Source organism: Perca flavescens, chromosome 14 (assembly GCF_004354835.1).
Source record: "Perca flavescens isolate YP-PL-M2 chromosome 14, PFLA_1.0, whole genome shotgun sequence".
Taxonomy (NCBI): domain Eukaryota; kingdom Metazoa; phylum Chordata; class Actinopteri; order Perciformes; family Percidae; genus Perca; species Perca flavescens.
Genome location: NC_041344.1, coordinates 16,364,956 through 16,389,739, shown reverse-complemented (window position 1 = coordinate 16,389,739; position 24,784 = coordinate 16,364,956). Strand labels below are relative to the sequence as shown.

Sequence of the window (24,784 nt, the reverse complement as noted above, 5' to 3'; positions counted from 1 at the left end):
TTTAATATCATGCTATACTTTACAGTCTTATTGTTTCAATGAGATGCATTCTCTGGGTTATTTTCAGGGATACAAAGATAATATCAGCACAACAGTAACATTTTAATCAAACCTTGAGGGTTGAACATCCTCCTTGGCTTGAGAGACAGTTTGTTGCCTCCATATGGGACATTAAAATGCTAAACGTCTGTTGAAACCTTTTGCAAGCCTGTAAAAGTAGGCAAATGCAGCTTGAAACCTGGTTTATCCTGTCGATGAGACGTGTGATTCTGAGCAAATGCACACCATGGAACATCAACGCTGGAGCACAACAAGCACTTCATCTTTACAAAATAATGGAAGCTCTGTCACAAAACGGATCACCTGTCATTTACGGTGAAGGCTCAGCTGGTCAGTCGCCCCCTACAACATTTTCACAGCGGTGTTACTGTTCTTTGTAATACCTTCAAGCATCGGCCCTTCAAATGTTACCTAGTAACAGCTAACCAAACAAAAATAAAGATTTGTGGGCCTCTTTACTCCCATCAGATTCTTCCCAGAGGTCTGATTGATGCACAGTGCTAATGCAAAAAAAAAAGTTAAAGTAAATGTGTATGTGCTGTTCTCAGAGAGTTTGGATTGAGTATTGATTTCATTTTTTACAGTAGATACAAACAACACTGTGTTCCTTACGTCAGCAAATGCTAACAATGTCAAAGACGGCCAGGGAGGTGGGAGAGAATGAGAAGAGAAAAGGTTGCCTGATATCACCTTTGTCATTTCACATTGTCTTTGAAGTGTTGATTACTGTTAAGTTAAATGGCATTACTCAAGTGAGTCACACTTTACTTTCTTGAACATGTTTTGTTTTGAAGGATAATAAGACAAGTTGTTGAATGAGAATGCTGTATATAGCACTTTCTGCGGCTCAATCTATTTATTTTGTGACAGAATCATGCTTCCTCATCAGTCTAGGTTAAGTTTCACTGAACTTTTCCCTTATAAATTGCATCTCATATCCCCCTCAGCCTGTGAAGTATTCTGGGAATCGCTGTTTTTACTGAGGCTTCATGGATAAATGACAGCACCACTTCACAACATCTGTTACCTCTGGCTGGCACACTGACAGAAGAAAGTAGCTGTTTTTTCTCTGGCTTATATATAAAAAAGGAACATTCAATTTGAATTTAGTGAGTGCACAGCAGAAGCTCGTGTTAGTCTCGCTTGTGAGGTGGACGAGGCCAGAGGGGAGCAGCTGTGTAGCCAGACCAGAGGTGCAGGGCACATACAGTGCCTACCTTTGATACCTGTCCTCATTAGACTGACTGGAAAAATCACAGCTTTCAAACTTTCCTTTCTAATGGTCAGTGTTTCCGTGTATATATATGTGTGTGTGTGTGTGTGTGTGTGTGTGTGTGTGTGTGTGTGTGTTAACATGCAGTTTATGTCCTAAGCCTTAAATATAAGTCAGATATGCGTGGATTTTATGACTCATTCTAGTAGTTATGTACCTAAACACCGTGTTTCCATTCCACTCCAAAGCCCAGATGACAGGCACTCTCTGACAGCTGACCCCACTAGCATGAAGCCAGCATCGCAGGTAAAGATGGCCGTAGCGCCAAATGTTGTCTGAGTACCAATCTTCTTCCCACTGGGTGGAGATGGCAGCTCACCACAGGATATAACTGAAACACACAGGCAGACACAATCAATGTAATTTGAGTAGTTGGTAGAGCTCATTGGTTTCAGTGAGGAATGCTACCAATAGTGGAGAGCAGTTTATCACACAAATATGGTGCCAATATAGCTTCTTTTTTTTTTTCTACATTGGAAACTTTTCATAATACCTGGCAAAAAAAAATCCAAATTTTTCAAATGTCACAGAATTTGTAAAAGAGACATAACATTGATTCAAAATGTCAAGGAGTCCCCAGACGTCAAATAACAGAGGACAAAAATGTCAAGGCGACTCTTTCAGGTTGGAGCATGAATTGGACAAATGTAATGTTTTCCTGTACATTAAGTCAGTCATCATGAGATTGAATCAAATTAGTAGAAATAAAATTAAAAACACACCAAAATTAAACGCTACAAATCCTTAGAAAACAGTACATTTGAAATGACAAACTTTTAGAGCAACGAGACTGCTGAGAGTTTTAAAAAAGGACTCAAAACATTTATTTTTAGCAAGACCTATGACTTTTAATTAACCTTGCTGGTTGCTGGTTTTAGTCTTACATTTTTATGCTTTTATACTGATGCTTTTACCCTGTAGCACTTTAAGGTTTGTTTTAAATGTAAAGTGCATTATAAATAAAATTTATTATTTTTTTGTGTGTGTGCACAAGCCAGACTCTGTCATTACATTACATTACATGTCATTTAGCTGACGCTTTTATCCAAAGCGACTTACAATTAAATGCTTTCAACTGTGAAGGTTCAAACTCCAGTAGTAAGTGCAAGTACATTAGCTTTAAATAAGCAAAGCTACAAAGAGACATGAAAGTGCAGGTTCAAGAATTTTTTTTTCTTTTTTTATCCGAGGTGTAGTCGGAAGAGATGTGTTTTTAGCCTTCGGCGGAAGATGCGGAAGCTTTCGGCCATCCTGATGTCGATGGGGAGCTCGTTCCACCATTTGGGAGCCAGGACAGTGAACAGTCGGGATTTTGTTGAGTGATTAGTTCTCCCTTGCTAGTTTCCACATCTCATTTAATAACACTTTTGTCTCAATCCCTACTCATATCAGTTATTCAAATGGTCCATACTATAAATGCCAATGGCCAGGCTGCCTAATGTCAGTTACTTTTGTTGTCATGGCTCACGAGCTTGACTAAAATATTAACAAATACATGAAATAATCTGAAAATATTCTGAGGGCACTTGGTTTGTGTATAATGGCTTGTTTTTGTCATTTGCAGTGGTCATGATATCATCAAATGTCTGTTACTCACCCTGGCAGTGTGGTCTCTCATTTCTCCAGCTCCACACACCAGTTGGTAAGCACTGGATGTGGGCGGGGCCTAATCTGTAGTATCCCGGATCGCAGGTGAACACAATGCGAGTTCTGTATTCGTAGTGTGAGCCGTTGACAATCCTCCAGCGGCCGTGCTCTAAAGAAAATGACCCGATGCTTGGACATACCACCACTACAGAGACAGACGCAGTGTGAAGAGAAAGTAAAACCTCACGACATTCAGTTTCATTTCAATTATACATTTTAAAATAGTGTCAGATATTTAATAGCGGAGCCAAGCCACTGTAAAATATCACACAGACGCACAATAATGACTTCATTTAAATAACAATGTCCTAGCCAAAGATGGCTGCCACTCATAGCGGTAATTATATGTTGCTTACAAACTAGTATATCTAGCTTACTAAGTGGGAGATGATTATTTAATTATCATTAATTAAACGCTGTAGTATTTTATATTACATATTTGTGTTTTGTGTAACAGATGCAATGAAAATCTCACCAGAGTCTGATATTTACATTCATACAGTGCTATTGTCCAAATTTGTAACACCATCAGATTTGGTTTTATATTGTTGATATTACACTGATATCTATGTGTTACTTACCAGAACACCGTGGTATCTTATTGTGGTTGCTCCATGTTCCATCAGGCTGACAGATGGCTGACGTCAGTTCTTTACTGGAGAGTCTGTACCCGTCGTTACAAAAATAGGAAACTCTTGTTCCGACAGAGTAGTCGGCTGTTAAAACGCCGCCGTTTATAGGAGCCTTGGGTGCCCCGCATGAGACAGCTAGGGGAGGACAGATACACACTGGTTAAGAAGACAACATACGAGCAGACACACACAGAAACCCTAATGCACACTTATGTCTGTCAGGCAAGCAGGTTTGATGTGTACTTTGTTTGAAATGTTTCTGGGGATTCAAAGCCACCAAATGCATTGCACATTTGTAAACAAGCTCACATATTTTCTTCAATGAAGCCATCAAACTAAAAATATACAATCAAGACACGCTTGATCTTCAGTTCCAACCAGTTCTAACAAAACACTGTACATCCATTTTGCTGAAAATGCAGCCTCACAGTTCACACTTGTTTTAAATGGACTGGTTTGTAGAGCAGCACATCGTGTAATTACAAAGTGTCCACAATCTGCTATACATCCTTCATTTGACTTTCTATCAATACCAGCCATGACTTGTGCCTTCCTACGGTTATTTGATCTATGCAGTAAGACAATAGCAAGTGCAATGTAAAATACTCTAAAATATAAATTAATACGTCATTTTTTTACCATTTCTTTTACTACTAATACCAAATGTATATCAATTATATGAGGCATTCACACACCTCTTCATGTGAAACATGCATCTTTACTTGAATAGGGGGTATGTTTACTCTGGAGCAAAAATAATACATTGTGCTTAAAAGAGAAAAAAAATGTTTTGTAGCATGGGTGAACTTAGTTGTGTTTTCTACCATAACCTACATCTGTTTTGGCAATTATATCAGTGTTAGCTGCATTTGCTACAAGTCAAGTTAGCAACTAACTTGACTGATTGTCAAATTTATTATTATTATTATTATTATTATTTATTATTATTATTATTTATTTTACTGGCCATTAGCTCAATTGTCATTCAACTTAAATGGTAGGTAATGTGACAGAATGAATGACCTGCAATATTGAGTTGTAATTAATAAAACTACAATTTTGAAATCAGTATCTTTTGTTCCAGTGTACACGTGCACCTTATTCAAGCTTATATTTTAAAACAATGATTTTTATACTAATGAACATCACATATACATATACAGAATACAGCTGCTACACTCCAACAGTAAATCTTAGTAGAACAGAGCAAAAGTGCAATAAATACACCAGCACTTTTTGCACTTCGCACTATAATTAAGTTACTATTTAAGATGTTGTATCGTCTGTACAGTCATATGTGTCTTTTTTTATGTCCCAAGATGTTTCGTTGATCTTATGTTTATCGTTTATAATGTTTTTTTTGTTACATGTTTGTGTTGTGAAGCAACAGGTAGTAGCACTATGCCCAAGACAAATTTCCCCCTGGGGAAAATAAAGTGTATTCTACTTCAGAGCAGTGTAGCTTGAAGTATACGTACACATTCCACACACGGACAAACAAACACACCTTGACACGCAGGTACAGGAGAGTCCCATGCGTGGTAGCCCAGTGACGAGCGGCGGCAGGTTGCTGTGGCATTGCCTATGAGACGGTAACCACGGTCGCAAGCCCAGCGCACCACGCTGTTAATATGGCCGCCGCTTTGAGAGGAGATAGAGCCATGGAGCGGAGAGTCGGGGGTTGAGCAGTACAGAGCTGGAGTGGAGGAAACAAAATGAAAAAAAAGCACAGATTTGTTATTGACTCCCCATAGGGTGGTTGACTGCCACTGAAACAAGAACTACAAAAGTTAAAGCCAAGCAAAAAGGTACTTTTGAATAGTATTATACAGTACTATTCTATAACAATACCAGAACTGCAGTACTATGTTGTTACGATATTAGTGTACACTATTCGTTACTTAATCTAGCAGAGGAGGAAAACAGATCAATGTTGTGATTAACACAGAATTTATGTCTGCATGCAGGTGCGCAATATAATAACCATTACCAGTACTGTAATCAAAGTCTTACGTGCAAGGTTTTAGTGTTTCTGACATTACAGTTTGTCATTTCCTAAAACCTTCATTAATATGTGTCACTACTGTATTTATGACACAATAGGAGGCCCTGCCAAAATGGACTAATGGCAAATGTATCTCGTTTGTGAGTAAATTCGATTGTGCATTTTAAACAGTGCTATTAGAGGCATGAGTTGGAGTAGGACGTCATCACTCCAAGTACAATATCTCACTTGTTGGGTTAAACTAAACCAAATGTTGCGTGAGCAGAATTATTAATGATCACATTTGTAAAGTTAATTACCATTCCAGCATGTCTTAAAATCCAAGTGTTTCAGCTAATTAGGATCTATCTGACAGGCTGTATGAATGCTAAATAAATAAATAAATAAGTCCTGGCAGAGCTTTTTGATCAAACAATTAATGAGTAGAGTTACAGTAGATGTCAGACACTACCTAACACACACGTCTATGGCTATATGCAATTTTATGAAATATTCTTAAACCAAGAATCATTAATGCTTTACTCCAGATAATATTGGCCGCTGCAGGCAAAACAAGATGGAATCCTGCTGCAACCGCCAACAGCCTGGCAACCAGTTAAGCATAGTCTATGTTTGTCTGTTGTTTATAGATGATTCTCTCTTTGTCTTTGTATCTATGGCAGTAGATACAAGTCATTATACAATGATGTCAGTATCTCATATGATAAGTTACCAGTAGCATTTTCATTATGTTCCTTAGTCATAGCATATAAAGATGACCTAGGCCTGGGTCCAGTTAGATGTTGACTTGGGCATGTTGCCTGATCTGTAACTCTTTAAATTGGACAAGGGCCCAAAAATAAGTTCTTAACTGGCCTTATTTATTAGTGATAAGCCTGTTTTATATGTCCCTCTGGTCTGTCACTGGCTGAGTATCATCTGTGTGGTGGGTTTAAGAATCAAAATGAACAAGCACCACTTAAAAGTTAGTGAGTTTTTTTTTTTTTTTTCTTTTACTGTGTTTTCTTTGCTTTCCTTCATTTTCCTCGAAAATACAGAATCAGTGCCGGCAATGGTTTGTACAGTTTGTCAGTGATTTCTAATTAAAGCTCTCTGACACAAATTATTTCTAAAAGTCGATGGCCGTGGTAGTGGGCTGGTATTACTGAACCTGCATGTAGGCAAGGCAACCAGCTGATAAACTCTCTTTAGATCTAATCCAGGCTCTTTCCCCTTATAGTAGTTTTAGTACTTTGGACTATTTGGAGGTAAAACTGAAAGTGAGTGTATCTAAAACACCGGTAGTAATTCCTCAACTTGTTATAGTATTTTTAAGATTGATGGCATTACACTGCTGCTTCAATCACACAATTACTTTATATAAAGAAATAGCATCTTATCTTGTTATAATGACAAAGATTATTATTTTTTAAGATTTATTTCGGGGGTTTCCACCTTTAATTGATAGGATAGTTTGGTGAGAAAGGGGGAAGACATGAAGGAAACGGTCAAAAGTTGGACTCAAACCCTGGACCTCTGCATCGAGGCACAAACATGAACATGTGCTCTACCCACTGAGCCAACCCAACCACAACTAAGTGTCTTCTTAAAACAAAATAAGTTGGTATGTCTTAATAATGAGAAAGCGGCCATTATAACGGGAGAGTTAAATTTTCTCTTTGTGACTACAAGCCTATTTTGTTTTCTCACAGTGGTTTCAGGGGGATGTTGTCATATAGTGGCCTGATTGTGCAAATGAAAACAAAAAAAACAAAAACGATAATGAAGATGAGCCACAATATTAGTTGCCTTACAACACATGTTTAACAATCCTCACATATGCTCACATTAATCACAGCTACCAAAGAAGCTTCCTGAGTGTGAGAGTCCTGGGAGGCCTCTCTGTTATTATTCAGTGTATAATTCATCACACAGAACAGTGGTGTTTTAAAGGTTAAAGAAGCAGCCTCCTGACGAGATGGTATGAAGTGAAAAAACAAACTGACCAGGTAATACCATCTCCTCCCCCTTAAATGTCAGAAAGATGCCCTGGAATAAAGCACTCGAGCCTCATAACACAAGTGAAGGTGCTTAATGCCCAACAGTCTAAAAGTTATACTTAACAGGCCCAGGTGCAAGACTGTCTAACAAAGATTGCTGTGAAACAGCATCTGCGTTAATCAAGCTTTCCTTGAATGAATACAAGTTAACAACTAACCCATAATGCAATTTAGTAAAGTGTTTTAGGAGACAGACAGAAGTGAGGTACAAGAAGTAAGCCAAAGAAACAAGTTGCATGGGTGAGATTTTTGAAATTGTAAATATTCCCTGTTCTTAAAAAAAAACATAAATTTTTTCTATTCAAAATCACAAATTGAGAAACTTTCTCAACTAATTATAATGAATACGTTGACACAACTTAAGATGTTGAACTACTCCCAAAAATGCTCTTTCACTCAGAATGTCTGTCTCTGTCTTTCTGTCTGTCCCCTTCCTTATTTCCATGCATTATGATGATATAAAGTAGTAGTAAAATAAAGTTGGGATACATACTTTGGTACTCACCAACATAGCGAATTTTGAAGCCTTTCTTGTTCGTGCCATGGTCTGAAGACCAGCTGACCAGGAACTGGTGACCAGAGGATGTGAGGTTAAAGGGTGTTGGCAGGTCACCGCTCAGCGTTGCCAGAGTGGGACTGTTGGATGTTGGACCTGAGAGAGATCAAGACAAAGTGAGAGGAGAAGGAGGAGAGAGAGAAAGGAAGAGAGTGAATGAAGGTTACATTACAAATAAACAGTGATTTGTTCTAGCTTGGTACTTTGTATTTGTGTGGTTATAACTGTATGTACAGTTCCTCATGTTGATCATCTTAACACCTTAATACCTTTGTGTGTGTGTCTGCGTTTGTGTGTGTTTGTGTGTGTGTTGCTCACATGTGGTTCTAAGAAATGCTGCACTTCTTAGCTGAATTTGTACTATACTGCATGTCAGTGTGTGTGCTTTTGAGTGTATTTTTTTTATTACCATCAAAAATTGTCAACACGTCAAACTCTCTCTCAGTGTGGAAACTTTCAAAGGTAATGGTGACATTGTATCCTTTCTCTACTGTGACGCTCCATGAACACATTTGGAGGTTAGGGTAGCTTTCTGGCCAACCGGGGCTCAGGATGACACCTGAAGAGTCGTATCGTACATCATGCGCAGGGCATTGGACTATGGACAGAAAATAAAAGGGGAAAACGAGTTATGTTAAATAAGTATGCACTAGGTCAACATCAAGTATTTGAAAAAGAAATAAAAAAACACTTAATTTGCTATTGCGTTGACATACACACACCTTGGCATGTTGGAGGTGGTGCATCCATCTGTAGTCTTTCTCCTAGGCGACATGTGAGAATCTCACTGCCAACCAATGAGAATCCAGGATGGCATCTGTACCTGATGATGTCACCTGAGCGTCAAATGGGTATGAATGATGAGAGGGTTTAGAAAGCAAAGTTGAAGCAGCGAGAAGGAAAGAATATTGTTGATTTCTCTTACAGCATACAGTCAGTGGTGAAAGTAACTACATACATTTACTCAGTACATGTACTTCAGCACACATTTGAGGTACTTGCACTTAATTTGAGTTTTTCCATTTCACACCAATTTAATACTTCCACTCCACTACATCCAAAAGGAAAATATTGTATTGTGTTGTATTGTAGTATTGTTGTTACTCAAGTATTTGACAGGTATTTTAGTTACCAGTTATTTCACAAAATAAGGTTTTACATAGAAAAGATATGATCATCTTATGAAGATGACACCGTAAAATCATACTTACACATTAATGCATCAGTAATTATATATAATCGTATACCACTCAGAGTAGCCATTTTTCTGCTTTGAGTTGTGATACTTTAAGTGTTTTGATAATAATTCTTGTGTACTTTTACTGGACTAACATTTTCAATGCAGGACTTTTACTTGCATTGAAGTAATCCTGTTGTGTGGAATTGCTTCTATTAGGCAGGCAAGGCAGCTTTATTTATATAGCACATTTCAGCAACAGGGTAATTCAAAGTGCTTTACAATAAACATTAAAGAGCATTTAAAAATGAATTAAAAAAAAGAAAAAAACGAGAATAAAATTCACAGTGCAGTTTAAGAAATTAAAGAAAGGCAACATCAAAAAGAATGGTCCTCAGCCTTGATTTAAAAGAACTGAGAGTCGCAGCGGACCTGCAGTTTTCTGGGAGTTTGTTCCATATATGGGGAGCAGAAAAACTGAATGCTGCTTCCCCCTGTTTAGTTCTGAATCTGGGGACAGCAAGCAGACCTGTCCCAGACGACCTGAGAGGTCTGGGTGGTTCATAATGTATCAGAAGATCAGAAATGTATTTTGGCCCTTACTACTTATTCAAGTAAAGGACTTTAAATACTGTCTCCACCACTATGTAAAGTGTATCCTTATCTGAGCTGAGAAGACTGAATTTGGAAGTGAATTTCCATTATAATATAATTTATACTTTATTAATCTCGCAAGGGGAAATTCCAATGTTTTCACTCTGTTGTTATTACACACAGGTCTGAATTACACACATGCTCAGAACCTATAATGTCAGAGTGAGTGAGCTGCCCATGGAAAGGTGCTCCAAGTAGTTGGGGGTTTAGTGCCTTGCTCAAGGGCATCTTGGCAGTGCCCAGAAGGTGAACTGGCACCTCTCCAGCTACCAGTCCACCACCATACTTTGGGGACTTGAACCAACGACCCTCCGGTTCCCAACCCAGCTCCCTACAGAGTGAGGTACTACCACGCCCAATTATAACCCCACGTATTACATGTCTGTATTCACTGTGTACATTACATGAGTATTAGATGTTTAAAAGTAAGCTATCCTTTACGGCAAAGACATTATGTGATCCCATGTTAGGAACTGGAAAGTTACAAGTCTCAAGTTTACTTCCTTCATCAAACTGACATGTCTTGAGGCATTGCAGGCAGACAGACAACTCACCTATCTCCAACTCTCCGTCTTCCATCAGCATGTCAGCATTGGGCACTTCTGGAGGAGGCTGGCAAACCCTTAATTGGTAGGCTAGGGGAACAGACACAGCAAAGGAGGGGAGAGAGGACAAAGAGAGGGACATTATATAAGAACGTGTGAGAGGAAACGTGGTCTGTAAACCTAAGCTTGGTAAGCAAGGGGAAAAAAAAGACTTTCCAATGTTTGGAAACTGGCAAGAAGTCAGTTTTCTTTACTGTGATTTTTACCTGGACTAATGTGTACTGGGCGCTTCCAAGTTGTCTGTGCCTGTAACAACTGCCCCGAGAGTGAGAAATCTTTACAAAAACCAAATAGTGACTCAACCTGTTTTCTGTTTATTTTATTCAATTCAATCTTGTTTGTTTCAGTTTAACTTCACTTTTAAAGTTCAGATGGTCAGGCCAGCAAAGCATGGAATCAAAAACAGACTGGCTACACAGATGCACAGATACAGCACTGTCTTGAATCATAACAAGGAACTCACAGCTACTGAGCAGAGGGTTGTAATCAATATTACTGCATGACCATAGATCACTCACTAACAGTGAGAGAGACAGAGAGAGAGAGAGAGAGAGAGAGAGAGAGAGAGAGAGAGAGAGAGAGAGAGAGAGAGAGAGAGAGAGAGAGACAGGGCTGAAGGCTATAAGTCAGGATGAAATTGACTATGAAAATGAGACCTGCCAATAGTATCTGCTGCTCTCATGCATATCAAAACCCTGTGGTCTGTGTGTGTGTGTGTGTTCGTGCCAGCCAGCATGTGTGCATGTCTGAGTGTGCTTACATGTGTGTGTGTGTGTGTGTGTGTGTGTGTGTGTGTGTGTGTGCAGCTATGTCTATGCTTCTGTGCGCGAGAGGAGAGGATCACTGTGAGCAGTCATTGATCTCATTAAGCTCCAGGACCATTTTTTATAGCTACTTCCACATTCATGTCACATTAGCTTTCTCAGTCTCACGTCCATGACAACATTATCCACCACTGTGTGATCCTCATCTCTGCATGGAAGCACTGGCATTCAGATCCTTGACCCAAAGATAAATAAATAGAAAGATAGTGAAATAGATAAACATCCCCTCCCCAAACAGTGGATTGATGCTTCCTCTGGGGTTGATTTGGCATCGCAAACTGTGACATTCTGAATTTCAGTTGCGTCACTGAAAGATGCTAAAGAAGAAATGTTGAGACTTTGCCCCTTATTGTGACAACCTCTTGCTGAAGAAACTCTATCCCATATTTATTAATGAAGAATTTAACTCAACTCTGAACTATCAAATAGGGTGTCCATCACATTGTGGTTACCTAACACTCTCTCTCGCCTGTCTTTCTTATTACATTCTCTAATAAAACAGAAGTGACAAATTAATGCTTACAACCACTGCCATACATGTCATCCTGTCTCCCTATTATCCATCATCCCCTGTCACTCTCTGCTGTGAATCCTCCAATAAAACAGAAATTGAAAATAAACTTGAATCCATCAGATGATACTGTTACTGTGTGACTTTGATAACTGACAGTTAAAAACCCGCAAACAGAAATTCATTAACAACATGACATACGGTATGTCTGAAAAGGGAAAGCCTGCTCAACAAAAACCCCAACTTGACATGTTTTTACTAAAGAGCACTGAACAGAAACTTTTGAGAAGGAGCTGATATAAGCTTCATGAGGGAGAAGGCAGAGGATGTACACATACAGTATATAAATGAATGTGTTGTGAAGGGTATAAAGAAAGTTAGACTCATTAGAAGCCATTCTGTCAGACTAAACCTTCATCCAAAATGCACTTTTTCAAGAACATTCTGATAAGGATGAGGAATATAAGCAGCATTTCTTTACTGTGTGGTGAAAAACTTGTATTGTAAAAATAAAAGCTTTCATTCATTCTTTGTTAGTTTGAGAATTATGCTTTATGATGGCTGTTAAGACATGAGGTTAATCTGTTATCTTTTAGTTAAAGTATAAACATTATGGGATTAACTTTTTGAGATTTCCACATTACTATTAATACTAGACCATACACATGCTGTAATCAAGGGACACTACACTATAGCTAAATGCTGGACAGACTTATAATTATAAACCTGCTCCTAAACATGAGGATTTCTTACATGAAAGCAAGATACCCTACTACTTATATGTAAGTGTTTTTGCTTTTCCAAAAAAAATAAGTAAAGGAATTTAACAAAAGACGCTGTCACTTGGACAGTATGTACTTTTTTAGCAATTATTTGAAATAATTGAGTTTATAAAGTCATCACAAAAATGAGCATGTGATTCTTTAAATGGTGAAGTCAAAGAAAGAAGTGAAAACATGGAGTCAAATGTTTTCACATGACAGTAAATTGATACAGACAAATAAAGGCCAAAGTGTCTAAAGATTGATGTTTGCAGTCATGCAGGCGAAACAAGGAAAAAAAGACGATTGCATACGGTTTTCATCTAAAACTACGGTTGAAAACAAAGTGTGCCGAATGACCACAGCAAAAAAGATTGAAATTAAATGAAAAACTGAATGGCACAGACATGGTTTTGACATAGAGAAAGAGCAGCACAGAAACAGAAAAATGCACAATGCTGTGGAGCACATGTGTCAAACTCAAGGCCAGCGGGCCAAATCCGGCCCCTCGCACATTGTGATCCGGCCCGCATATCAATTTAGGTTCACAATAAATTTTGGCCCGCCTGGTCGTGCGCCAAACCAAAAACATGGGAAACTGTTTTTCAACGTTTACACGACACTCAATTTGGCAAATTTGCCAACTTTGAGACTGTGTAATCATTGTTTTGCTCGATTTGCTAAATTCTAGGATGGCTTTGGAACTTTTTTGCTCACTTTTTCAGGGCTTTATGTGGACCAAACTGTAAGTGAGATGACTATATGATACATGTCTGGCCCTTGGTGCAATTCTCTTTTTCCAGTGTGGCCCTTAAGGAAATTGAGTTTGACACCCCTGCTGTGGAGGCAACACAACTGTTTGTGTGTACTACGGCAACATAAAAAAACGGAGGCTATTGTGCCAAGAGAGACCAACTAATGCACACATAATCTCTGAGGGCATCGTTTCATGAAAATGTTTCCTTTTGAATAAAGAATTAGTTTCCAATCAAAACAAAATTATTTGAAAATAATCAGAATATCAAAAAGTTTTTTATTCTATAGATTATGTCCTAGTTGTTGTGTGTGGTTGAATGGTAATTGATCATTAAAATTAGTCGACGCCGTCGTTTAACTATTGACCGCCTATTTATTTTTGGTCTCCTGTCTCAAACGGCTCGATGTAAATCACTTCCACACCAGTCCGTGCGCCCCTTGGTTAATCTGCTATCCTCTTTCTTCCCCCTCCAACCCGCCTTCACTGCTTTGATTTGAAAAATGGCGGAGGCAGGCTGTACGGGTTGAGCAGAGGATGCCCAGTTTGACCAGCGGGCAGCGGCGCGTCCACGGCACACCAGGCCGCCAGATGGTGTTGCTAAGAACTTGCAATGTGTAACTATTATCAGACCGGCGCTCGCCGCCTTGAAACACTACCGGCCCACCGGGAAAAGTCCAGACTCCACCTCTGAACGTAAGTATATGATTATTAATGAAACGGTGAGCAAGTCTGTATTTCTGTGTTTATTAACTCTTGACAAGTACAATGACTGTCTTTGGATGTTAAACAGGCTACTTAGACTTTGGCAGTAATGTTTTAAACCCTGCCATGCACGCAAGTGTAAACGCGAGCAGCTACACACTGCCTGTGTGGCGTGAGTGTGGTGTTTCTGTTGTGTGTCAGCTGCCTGGCTGCTGCATGGATTTTTCTATGTCTTTACACACCAGAAACGTGTCTGATGCTGCGCTGCTGCTGCTAGCCTCGTCTGACTGTACACATGTATGTTTCTTGATTTACTACACTCAAGCAGTAGTATACTTCATGTTAAACATAAATATATACTGATTTGATTACAGCAAAGACAACGTCGGAAGGGCAAAAATAGGCTAAAGAATATTTTGTTCTGTATTGACAGGTGCAATATTTGAAAATCGATAATTATTCATTTTTTTATTACATTTATATCTGCATTTATGTCATTTTTTTATTTGGTAACATTTAAGTTATTTATATTGTTTATGGCACAGGTGACATTTTATGTTTGGGCCCTTCACTTTTTTTACTTGATTTTTTTTTTTTTATTAGTCGTTAAGATTAGTCAACTAATCGAAAAATTTGTCAAAAGATTAATTGTTAGTGGCAGCACTAATAGCAATTGTTTTAAACAAAGAAAATTGGAACTGGAAGTAAACAATGGCAATGACAAAACAACATTCATATTCACAAACCGGTTAAGTTAAAAGATTAAAGGTCCAATGGCATGACAATTTCACTTTATGAGGTTTTTCAACATTAATATGCGTTCCCCCAGCCTGCCTATGGTCCCCCAGTGGCTAGAAATGGCGATAGGTGTAAACCAAGCCCTGTGTATCCTGCTCTCCCTTTGAGAAAATGAAAGCTCAGATGGGCCAATCTGGAATCTTCCCTATATTTGCCCGCCCATGAGAAAGAGAGAGACTTCATGGCTTGCAAACGAGCGAAGCATGGCAGTTGGTCAAGGCCACACCCCCACCCTACACCTTGGCACATCCTCATTGTGGGACTGGCTCTAGTGGCTGTAATTCTGCACCAAGGCTGAATTTGGGAAAGAGACTTCAGATACAGTATTAGGGGACCACTAAGGTCTATATAAAAGCATCCAAAAGCAGCATGTCATGGGACTTTTAATACACTTTTCACTGAAACTTAGTATGTTCTTTCTTTGTTTTTAACAAACCAACTTTGTGCAAAGCTACTTTACTTCCAACAATAGCAATATATATTGCATATGGCAATAGTATATATATATATATATAATATTTTTCTTACCTCACACTGATCACTAATCTAAAGTATTTTATTATCATATTTGGGCAAGAAACCCACTGGTCAACACGCTCTATAATAAAGCAAGTGAGACCTGGAAAAAGGGATTCAAATCCAGACAAAAGTAAATCACACATCACAGACTTTGCTTAAGTACCTGTAACTCATTTGTAAGCCCAACTGCTATAATTTAAAGTAACATATAGCAGGAGTAGTGGCATTGAAATAACGCCTCATACAGTACACTCAAAGAAAGAAAGCAGATTGATAAAAGCTATGAAATGTTGACCAGATGTTAAAGTTTTCAATAACTTGTTTGTGTTCAATAACATAGAGTATCCATGACAATGAAAACTATCAATAGCACCACTGTGACTAATGTTTTATTTCAGTGGTAGGCTGTGACATATATAGACGCCAACTTCAGTCAGAGAGTAAAAAGTTGTGGTGGAAGACCAAACTTCATAAGTTCGAATGAGTCAAAGGAAGCATGTCTGAGTGGAACGTAATAAGGATGAAGTTGAAGAGAGTCTACCACAACAGCAAACGGATCGATGCCGTCACTGCAGCTACAACTAATAATATCATCATAGTTTTATTGCTATACCTCAGGACAACAAAGCCAACTGCAGAGAAAGCTGATGAGAATGGTATTTTAACCTGAAAAAACTCAATCAATGTTTCCATCACTAGCTCTGTGAAAAAACTGTTAATGTAGTTACTGTCTCACCATGGTAGCTTAATACAAAGAAGCCGGCTCCAGAGAAGTCAGAGTGGAATTTGATGAGGATGATGTTTGAAGTCGAGTAGACAGACTCCAAAGCCGTGTTCCCACTAAACTGGCCAATCTGAGGAGATGATTGGTCTGGGCCATCCCTACAAAGAAACGAAGAGAGAAACACACACCCATACAGAAAGCTTGTGTTACAAAGGGGGTACTCAGAGACTAAAGACCCATAAACAAATGGATGTGATCGTTCTTTATAGAACAATGGGAGAGAAAAGTCAACCTAAAACATAATTTGAATAAATTATTGCAGTCATCTCCGGCAGTCAAACGGCTATTTGTGATGAGGAAATGGTTTCTCCAAGGCTAGAAACAAAGATAGAAGAGACTTGACGATATTCATGAGGCAAAACCTGGACCTGCTCCATTGACTGCGAACGGAGTCGGACATTGTGTGACAAAGTGCCGGCACCCAGAGTGATTGTGGATGGGTATGGACTCATCATCCCTCTCCAAACAATCCAAACTACAATGTCACAAAGCTCATTTAGACATAAAGCCTTCACAAACTCAGATTTCATTTCACTTACAAAAGGGCAGCTCCCTTTTTATCTCTCAATAACAACACAGTTCGGAGCTCTGGTTCTCTTATTCTTGCTTAGGGACGCTCAAGTTTATTAATATTGATTGAACTGTCATCAGATCATAATATAACAAACACAATAACAAATTACAGACTTGGCTTTAGTTCTGCCACTAATATCAGCCTAGCATTCATGAAAAGTTACACAATTACCAAAGAAAGCAGACAGGAAGATATCTGTCAACTGGCAGGTCAGGCATTCTGTGCAATGTCGTGAGCATATTTCACCTTTAATGACCCACCAGCTGTCAGACTGGAACTAACCAATAGCCGGCTCATTATCAGTGATTAAAAAGTATCATCATGAAGTAAAATGGAATGATTATTTTCTGGTGTTAAGTGTTTTTGGATGAGGCCAATTATACCTGTTAGGTTATGCAATGAATCATCCCCTGCTCTGATTCACATTGAGTGGTTCAGAGTCAGAGTACTTTCGTTCATTGCTGATTATTGCTAATGCTCACTTATTAGCACATTATGGCAACATATAGAGTACAGAGAAGGTAGTGTATGAGGTAGCACAAAGTAACATCTGTGACATATATGATAAGCCTTACAATGGAATCATGTAGTAAGGCTCCCAGTATGAGACCAATTAGCAGACTGTCAGGTTGGCTGGCTCTGGACTGAGGAGACTGCTGTGAAAATCCAAACCTTTACCACTGACACTGTGCTCTCTACAAGGATCAAACTTTGTGAACGTGTGACAGAGATTGTGATATTTTTTTGAAGTGGGTTTGTATGTGATTGCTGTCTTTGCTTTGTGTGAGTTCAGCAGTATGTCTTCTTTTCCAACTGACGGCAGTGTCAGAACCATGCTGTGCGACCAATCCATGGAAGTCACAGAATCATTTGTGGGTGGATGGCACATGGCTCAAGAGTGTTGTGGTGTGGAAAAGGCATATTGCAGTTATGAGCTACATCTATAGGAGTCTCAGCCCAGTGGTTGAAGAAAACAAGCTGCTGCACTTGATTGTATTTGCAGCAGATAAAAAGCTGTGCAGCTAAAGAGAAGCAGTTCTCAGATGTTCTCTCTGGTCAAGACTTATCGATCAATGTTTAGGAGCATCTGATGTTAGCTGTTGGTTTGGTGACTGTGAGATTGTTTCACCTAAAATGTGAAAAACTGGCATAATAATGCTATCGCAGCAGACAGTAATGACCATTGTTGGTGATTAAGAGGTCCTGAGACATTAGGTGGTGCATATAGCGGTGAACCCTTACGTTTTTATTTGCATCTAAATTAGAACCTCCAAGTTTTCCCAAAGGTAAGATAGAGTTTAATGGAGACTCGGGCTAATAGTGGTAGATATCATTGTAACTGACCTGGCGTCACTTGATGGAATCATTTATTCAGGTAGAAAATAAGGGCACTGCTTTTTAGCTTATAGTGTTCTATTTATTGGTGACACCGTCTTTCTCTTATCTTGCACGGAAGTTGGATTCTTGCAATATCAGGCAAGAATCGCGGGATCACGTATCATACGAAAATCCATCTTGTCAGCCTTAAATTAACGTGTCTGTGTCCGAAACAGAAGTGGACCGAACCAGTAAGTGTCTGGTAAAGAGCTACTGGCAGGTACAGGTGTGGTTTAGGTGTGTGTGACGGCCACGACTGTTTGTTTAAAACAACAATGGCAAACGTGATAGACAGATGGCTCATCCAATCACCTGCCAGGTATTTTTTGAGTTTTCAATGACGGTTTCTGATTGCCAGACTTTCTAGATAGATAACAGAGTTTTTAGTTATAGTAGTGTGCAATAGTGCATCCTGTAGATCTAAGTGTGTGGCTACCTATTCTATCAGTTTGGCTCACTGGTGCTTCCAGCACCTTAGCTGAGATTAAGCCAGATGGAGCGGTGGTCATCCTGCATTAGTTATAATTATATAAAAAGGGTTTTTCTGAGAGCTGTGGAAGAAATCTGGAAAGTTGACAGTGCTCACATCATGACAGGCTAACAAAAGTACAAGACAGACATTTGGTCCTTCTGTGTTGGTCTAAAAATACATGGGAATGGATCAGCAGCAAACCATGTCTCACACTGCGGTTGTTGTTTTCACTGCCTAGCACTGCCTCTACATGTCTGTATGCCAGGTGATGTTTCTAAACTGTTGATGCTGCACCCTGCCGTCTATTAATAGGAAACAGGCTTTAGCTATAGAAAAGGGGCAGCAACATGACAACCATAGAAATAGATTGCCTATTTATGGTTTTGCTGCCACCGTGTACCTGCAGATAACTATGTAACATGCTACCTAAGCACTGTAAAATATTAAATATTTTGCATTGACCAAAACGTCTGCGGTTGTCAATGGTTGCTCTCCTTAAGAAGAATAATGAAGTGAGAAGTCAAGGCTGGGAGAGAAGGTTGTTATACATTACATATAAGACTGACTGAGACTTGGAGATAGCATAAGAGGGAATGGGAGAGAGACTTAGGGGTAAAGAGAGACGGATAAAACATGACAAGAAGAAAATTATGTCAGAGTAGCTTTATATTCAAAGAGAGACGTCTGTAGTCACAGTAACCCTTGCAGGAATTTAGCCAATTAGTGGCAAACTCTGAAAAGATGTCAAAGAGCATGACATCCTGTGTGAGAGAGTTGGTGTGCGTAGCAGAAGTTCTCTGCATGTGATACAAATTAAAGGCTATTCAGTCAAAAAAGGAGAGAACAATTCTTAGGGAAATAAACCCTGCTGAAGCAGGAAAAGGTGGAACAGATTGATAAGCAGTAGCACATAATGAGGATGAACAGTGTCAGTTAAGCTGTATAGTATATATGTGGAAAAGCAATTACATTAAATAAGTAAATAACACCTACCAGACGGTAATGTAGTCATATATGGGCTCAGTGCTCAGTACAGTAAAATTGATGTAGATCCCGTGTCCAGGAGGAACTCTAACACTCCACACACAGTCCTGGAAGTTGGGGTATTCCTCAGGGTGACCAGGAGAGTAAATAGTCCCATTTAATGATGTGATGTTGCCACCACAGAGAGCTGTGGCATAGAATAACAGAATTACCCTTAATAAATTACCAGCAAATTAGTATTACCATAACTCAGTAATTGTCTGGATGGCTGAGAGAGGACACGTCTCTATCAGTCATGTAATGACCACAGGATAACACCTTAATACCTTTAATAAATTGTCATTACAGTTTTATTTTAGCTCAGCAGCACAGGTGTTCCTTGGGAATGTAGGTGTTGCTCATCAGTGGTGTGATGTTACCACGGCCGAGAGCTATACAACGGAATATTTGTTTTTTTTAAATTAAGGGTCCTTGAATGTTAGTGCTTTAAAGTGTAGCCTTAAAATAAAAAAATAAAACTAAAGATTGGATTATTGCGTAGATACTTGTCATAAAGTTAGGATAATATAATTTAATGATATAATTTCACCACTGGAAAGTATAATAAAGTATAATAAGCCAGACACCTCTCTTACATCTTCCAGATTTGTATACATGTACTTCATTGTAATTTAGGTTCTCACATTCATTCAAATTATAGGGGAACATATTTCATTTTTGTGTTGACTTACAAGTTGTTTATGCAACTTGTAAGTCAAGTGTTTTTCCCACTTTGCTCTGAGCATACAATTCAATATCAACTAGTTATATTGTTGTATACAACATGAGCAATAATCACAAAAGTGATGATATCAGTGCTGAAATGCTATTAAAAAGCATTTACAAATGAGGGTGCTTTTAGGACATTGAGGGAAATACATAGTCTCTCAAAAATTCCTCTGGACTGAAAGAATAGTTCACCAGCATATACATGTATATTTCCATTTTCCATGGGATCTGGGTACATTATGGTTGCAAGCTCCATATAAAACATAAATGATGTTCTTCTGAGAAAGTGATATATTCAATAATAGCAAAACTAACAGCAATGAAGAAAACACAATTTGTATTCCCTTCACAATACAGCCCATGCTCATTTTACATCTACAGTAGCTGTAAAACACATGAAATAGTCATTCTGACATTGTAATAGGTAGCTTTCTATAGCTTCAGTATTACCTTCACAACGCGGTAGTGGGTGATTCCAGTTCCTGCTGATACCATGTAAACATGTGAGTGAAGCCTCTCCGATCAGAGAATATCCGGGGAGACATTCAAACGACACCGTCATCCCAACACTGAAATCTGTGCCAATCACGATGCCGTTTCGAAATGGCCGAGGGTCTGGGCAACTCTGGAGCTGGTAGGCTTGATAGACAATAACCCAGATTAGTCAAGAAAAATAGAAACATTTAGAAAAACCAAAATCAAGTTATTTATAGAAAGAAACAATACACACATCCATTCTAACACCAAATAACCAATAGTCAGTACAGAAAAGACTAACTCATAATTTCTTTGTTCTAGTTTAAAGTCAAATAACACTGACATATGAAATGCTGGAAATTAAGATTACTAACTTTATGACAAAAGTATCATGCACCAAAGAAGCTCCTACTTGTTTTGATGTTGCCAAAATACTCTCAAATTAAATCTGACAGCCTGCCATTTAAACGTTCTAGTCACAGTGACCTTTCAGAGCTACAAGAGGTACTGAGAAAGACAAACATCAGTAGTCATAGTAGTGGAATTAAAAAAAATGCTAGTGTTCACATTATTTTTCCTGGTTTGAAACACTTTGACAGTGCCCCTGTCATGAGATAAAAGGAATTATTCATCAGTGTGCAATTTGCACATTAATGGAATTACCCGTAACACATTTAGGCCATCTACAAGATTTGTCATAATACATATAAGGCTGCTAAAAAAACCTTTTTAGTGTCAGATAAAATAAATAGAAATCTCATCTCATCACTGAAATGAATCAAGCATTTTTATGCATGCCGTAGTGTTTTAGCAACTGCTTTAGAATTCAGAAAATATTTTTATCGTCTGAGAAATTAACCAAATCATTTTGTTGTTAGTTGCTCCTGAGAAATGAAGTCACACACCTGTATAAATCTAATACCCAAGTTTCCACGTTGGCATAAGTTGCTGTTTCTGAGCCAAGCAAGAGCAGTCTGACATCTGCTCTTGTTTTCTTTGCTTAGCAAATGATCAGTGCACACACAATGTTGGAGAGGAGCTTGTAGAGACAACATTTACCTTGATATGTGATGTGGAACCCTGGTTTGTTTTGTGAATAGTCACTGTGGAAGAAGAAGCTGGTCTGGTGAGTGGTGCTGAACAGAGGCTTGGGGATGACTGGACCGCTGAACCGGTCAATGACCGAGCCCAGCTCCAGTGTTCCACTGCGGATCTCCAAATAATCATGGATCGCTTCAGTAGAGAAGTTCAGAAACTGGAGATGGATACCTGAAAAACATTTTGACATTTAAAGCAATTAGCAAAGCTTGACTGACTGAGAGGCCGGCAATAAAAGCATTTGTAGATGCTTCACGTGCAGCCACTCACCAACGACATGGATAAAGGCCACCAACACTGATTGAGTGAGTGGGTAATTAAATGAATCAATCAATAAATAACAGAAACTGACAGACAGAGACAGCAGATACAGAGCCAAACCTAGAGAGAACTACACACATACACCATTTTTTTTTTTTTTTATTCAAAGTTGACAGTGTTTCTTACCGAAGCCGACAGGTAAGTTAACTGTCCATGTGCAGTCTAATCCACTGGGGTAGTTGCCGGGGAAACCAGGACTTAGAATCACTCCACTTACATCTGTCATAGACCCACCACACTGGGCTGGAAACACACAAATGCAAACAAATGCATAACAAAGAAAGACAGACAAAAGGGAAACAGTGGTTTGGTGTTGAATGCAACACATCAAAAGAAGTACAGCAGACGTAAAGTACTTCTCCTTTTATAAGATGCTGCTGCTGGCCGGACACTAAAGTATCTTCAACCTGACGGTTTGCATCATTGTGAATAACACATTCATTTTCCAAGTCTTTAATCCATACTCTTTCTGAATAAATTACCATTGTGCAAGTTGATGTGTGACTAGGGCTTGTTTTTCCCTAGTTTGCCTCAGTGCATGCTGATGCTTTGGCACACTCTGCATGTTTATGGCAGACTCTGACTTAGCTTTGCATCAGTTTAAAAGCTTAATCATATTCTGCACAGAATACTAAATAATCAGCTCATCACAAAACAGCAAATTGATCCAACGGCTTATTTTCCAAAGAGTCAGGGTAGGCAATAGAGACTGCTTGCATCCTTTCTGCAGCACTGAGGTTTTGCACGTATCGCAATATTTCCAGGCTAGATTGCATGCATGTGTGTATGTGTGTGTGTGTGCATATATGTACTGTTGGAAAATACCTACCAAGACATAGTGGTACAGGGTAGTTCCATCTTCGAACAGGTCCAGGCATGCAGGTGATATGGGCATTGCCCTAGAAATGTAAAAGCAACCACAATCTGTTATCATTTAAGTTGAGTTGGGAAATTGCTACAGATAATAAAGAATTTGGTTTAAAAGTGCAGTTTTATCTACTCAGCAATGCTGTAGTGATGCAGATATGTATAAGGCACAAGAAAAGCAAACCTCCATTAGAGCTGTATACTGTACTAGACAGAAATTGGCAGACCACACCAGAGACATACATTATTAAAGAGTTGTGCAAACCACACCAGAGTTGTATGTTTAGTAAGAGCTGGGAAAACAACCCGAGAGTGGGGTTTCCTTCTGATTTACAGTTTAAATAGGTCTTGGTTTCTGCAGCCAGGGGATGAAAAGAGTGAATGGCGGCACATCAGACAAGCTCATACGTATCTGTCGTTTTTATTTTTTTTAAAGATTATTTTTTGGGGCTTTTCCGCCTTTAACGGACAGGACAGCTAGGTGAGAGAGAGGGGGAAGACATGCAGGAAATCGTGACAGGTCGGACTCGAACCCTGGACCTCTGCGTCAATGCATAAACCTCCATGTATATGTGCGCCTGCTCTACCCACTGAGCCAACCCGGCAACAGTCAGTTTGCATTAAACTGCAATTTGTAGTGCATGTCTGTGTTCTGTTTATCTGAAATGTCTATCCTCCAATGCCTCTCAGTCTCTCAGTATGAATATCTGCCGAAACACAAACAGTATATACACATATAGGTTGTATTTTACCTGAAGAGAGTATCCTTGTTCACATGAAAACTGTACGACGTCTCCCACCATAAATCTGTCTCCTTGTCTTATTCCATAGTTTGGAGTCTGAGGCTCTGGACATGACTCCAGACCAATAGCTGATAAGAAATGTGAAATAAACATGGTTGTAAAAGTTTCACACATCATCATGTATATATGGCTTATGCCATGGATAAAGCTTTATGTAAAACAAGTATGTTACCTGTATATTCCAAGTGGAAACCAGCAGCTGAGACACTAATATCAGAGTTGAAGCTGAGATAGAGGTTGTTAGATGTACTATTCAGGAGAAGGGGAATGGTGGTGCCTGATAGCAAGGAGAGAGAAAGAAAGCCATACACTACCATGATCACATTTTCTTTCATTTTTCAACTGAGGGTTGAAAGCAAAGAATTGTAGTTATCTGACAGCAAAGGAAACAACAAAGGCCCCCCAAATCTACATTTTCACTTTTTTTTGTTTGTGAAGTGTTTTCGATGGAGGGAGAATTACTTTTATATGAGACATTTGTTTTATTTGAAACCACTTTTCAAATGTTGGCTTGACCTACTTAGCATGACTAGGGGAAGTACAAAGTGAAAAACGGGTACTGCACTGCTAAAGCAAAGCTGGCACTGTGCAACAGTGTGATTCTGTCAGAGTCCTTTACAGTAAGATAGTAGGTGATGCACTCTAATGTAAAGGAATAATTACCTACTCTAATCTTGTTATCAGTGAAAATGTGATTGTCTTGGCTTGCTTAAAGATGCAACAGTGTCAAAAGCGTCTT

The 24,784-nt window shown here is 38.9% G+C and overlaps 1 protein-coding gene across 1 annotated transcript in view; it reads right to left on the bottom strand.

Annotated features, from left to right (window-relative positions):
- Positions 1 to 24,784, bottom strand: part of csmd3b (CUB and Sushi multiple domains 3b) — a 289,126-nt gene that overhangs the window by 29,548 nt on the left and 234,794 nt on the right. The window contains exons 39-54 of the mRNA XM_028596859.1: positions 24,218 to 24,322; positions 23,995 to 24,113; positions 23,205 to 23,274; positions 22,502 to 22,618; positions 22,016 to 22,225; positions 20,930 to 21,118; positions 19,721 to 19,898; positions 16,257 to 16,402; positions 10,598 to 10,678; positions 8,935 to 9,048; positions 8,622 to 8,810; positions 8,162 to 8,308; positions 5,120 to 5,308; positions 3,562 to 3,747; positions 2,931 to 3,125; positions 1,491 to 1,664 (exon numbers count right to left, since the gene is read on the bottom strand). Of these exons, the coding sequence (XP_028452660.1) occupies positions 1,491 to 1,664; positions 2,931 to 3,125; positions 3,562 to 3,747; positions 5,120 to 5,308; positions 8,162 to 8,308; positions 8,622 to 8,810; positions 8,935 to 9,048; positions 10,598 to 10,678; positions 16,257 to 16,402; positions 19,721 to 19,898; positions 20,930 to 21,118; positions 22,016 to 22,225; positions 22,502 to 22,618; positions 23,205 to 23,274; positions 23,995 to 24,113; positions 24,218 to 24,322 (2,409 nt within the window). The remainder of the gene's footprint in view (positions 1 to 1,490; positions 1,665 to 2,930; positions 3,126 to 3,561; positions 3,748 to 5,119; positions 5,309 to 8,161; positions 8,309 to 8,621; positions 8,811 to 8,934; positions 9,049 to 10,597; positions 10,679 to 16,256; positions 16,403 to 19,720; positions 19,899 to 20,929; positions 21,119 to 22,015; positions 22,226 to 22,501; positions 22,619 to 23,204; positions 23,275 to 23,994; positions 24,114 to 24,217; positions 24,323 to 24,784) is intronic.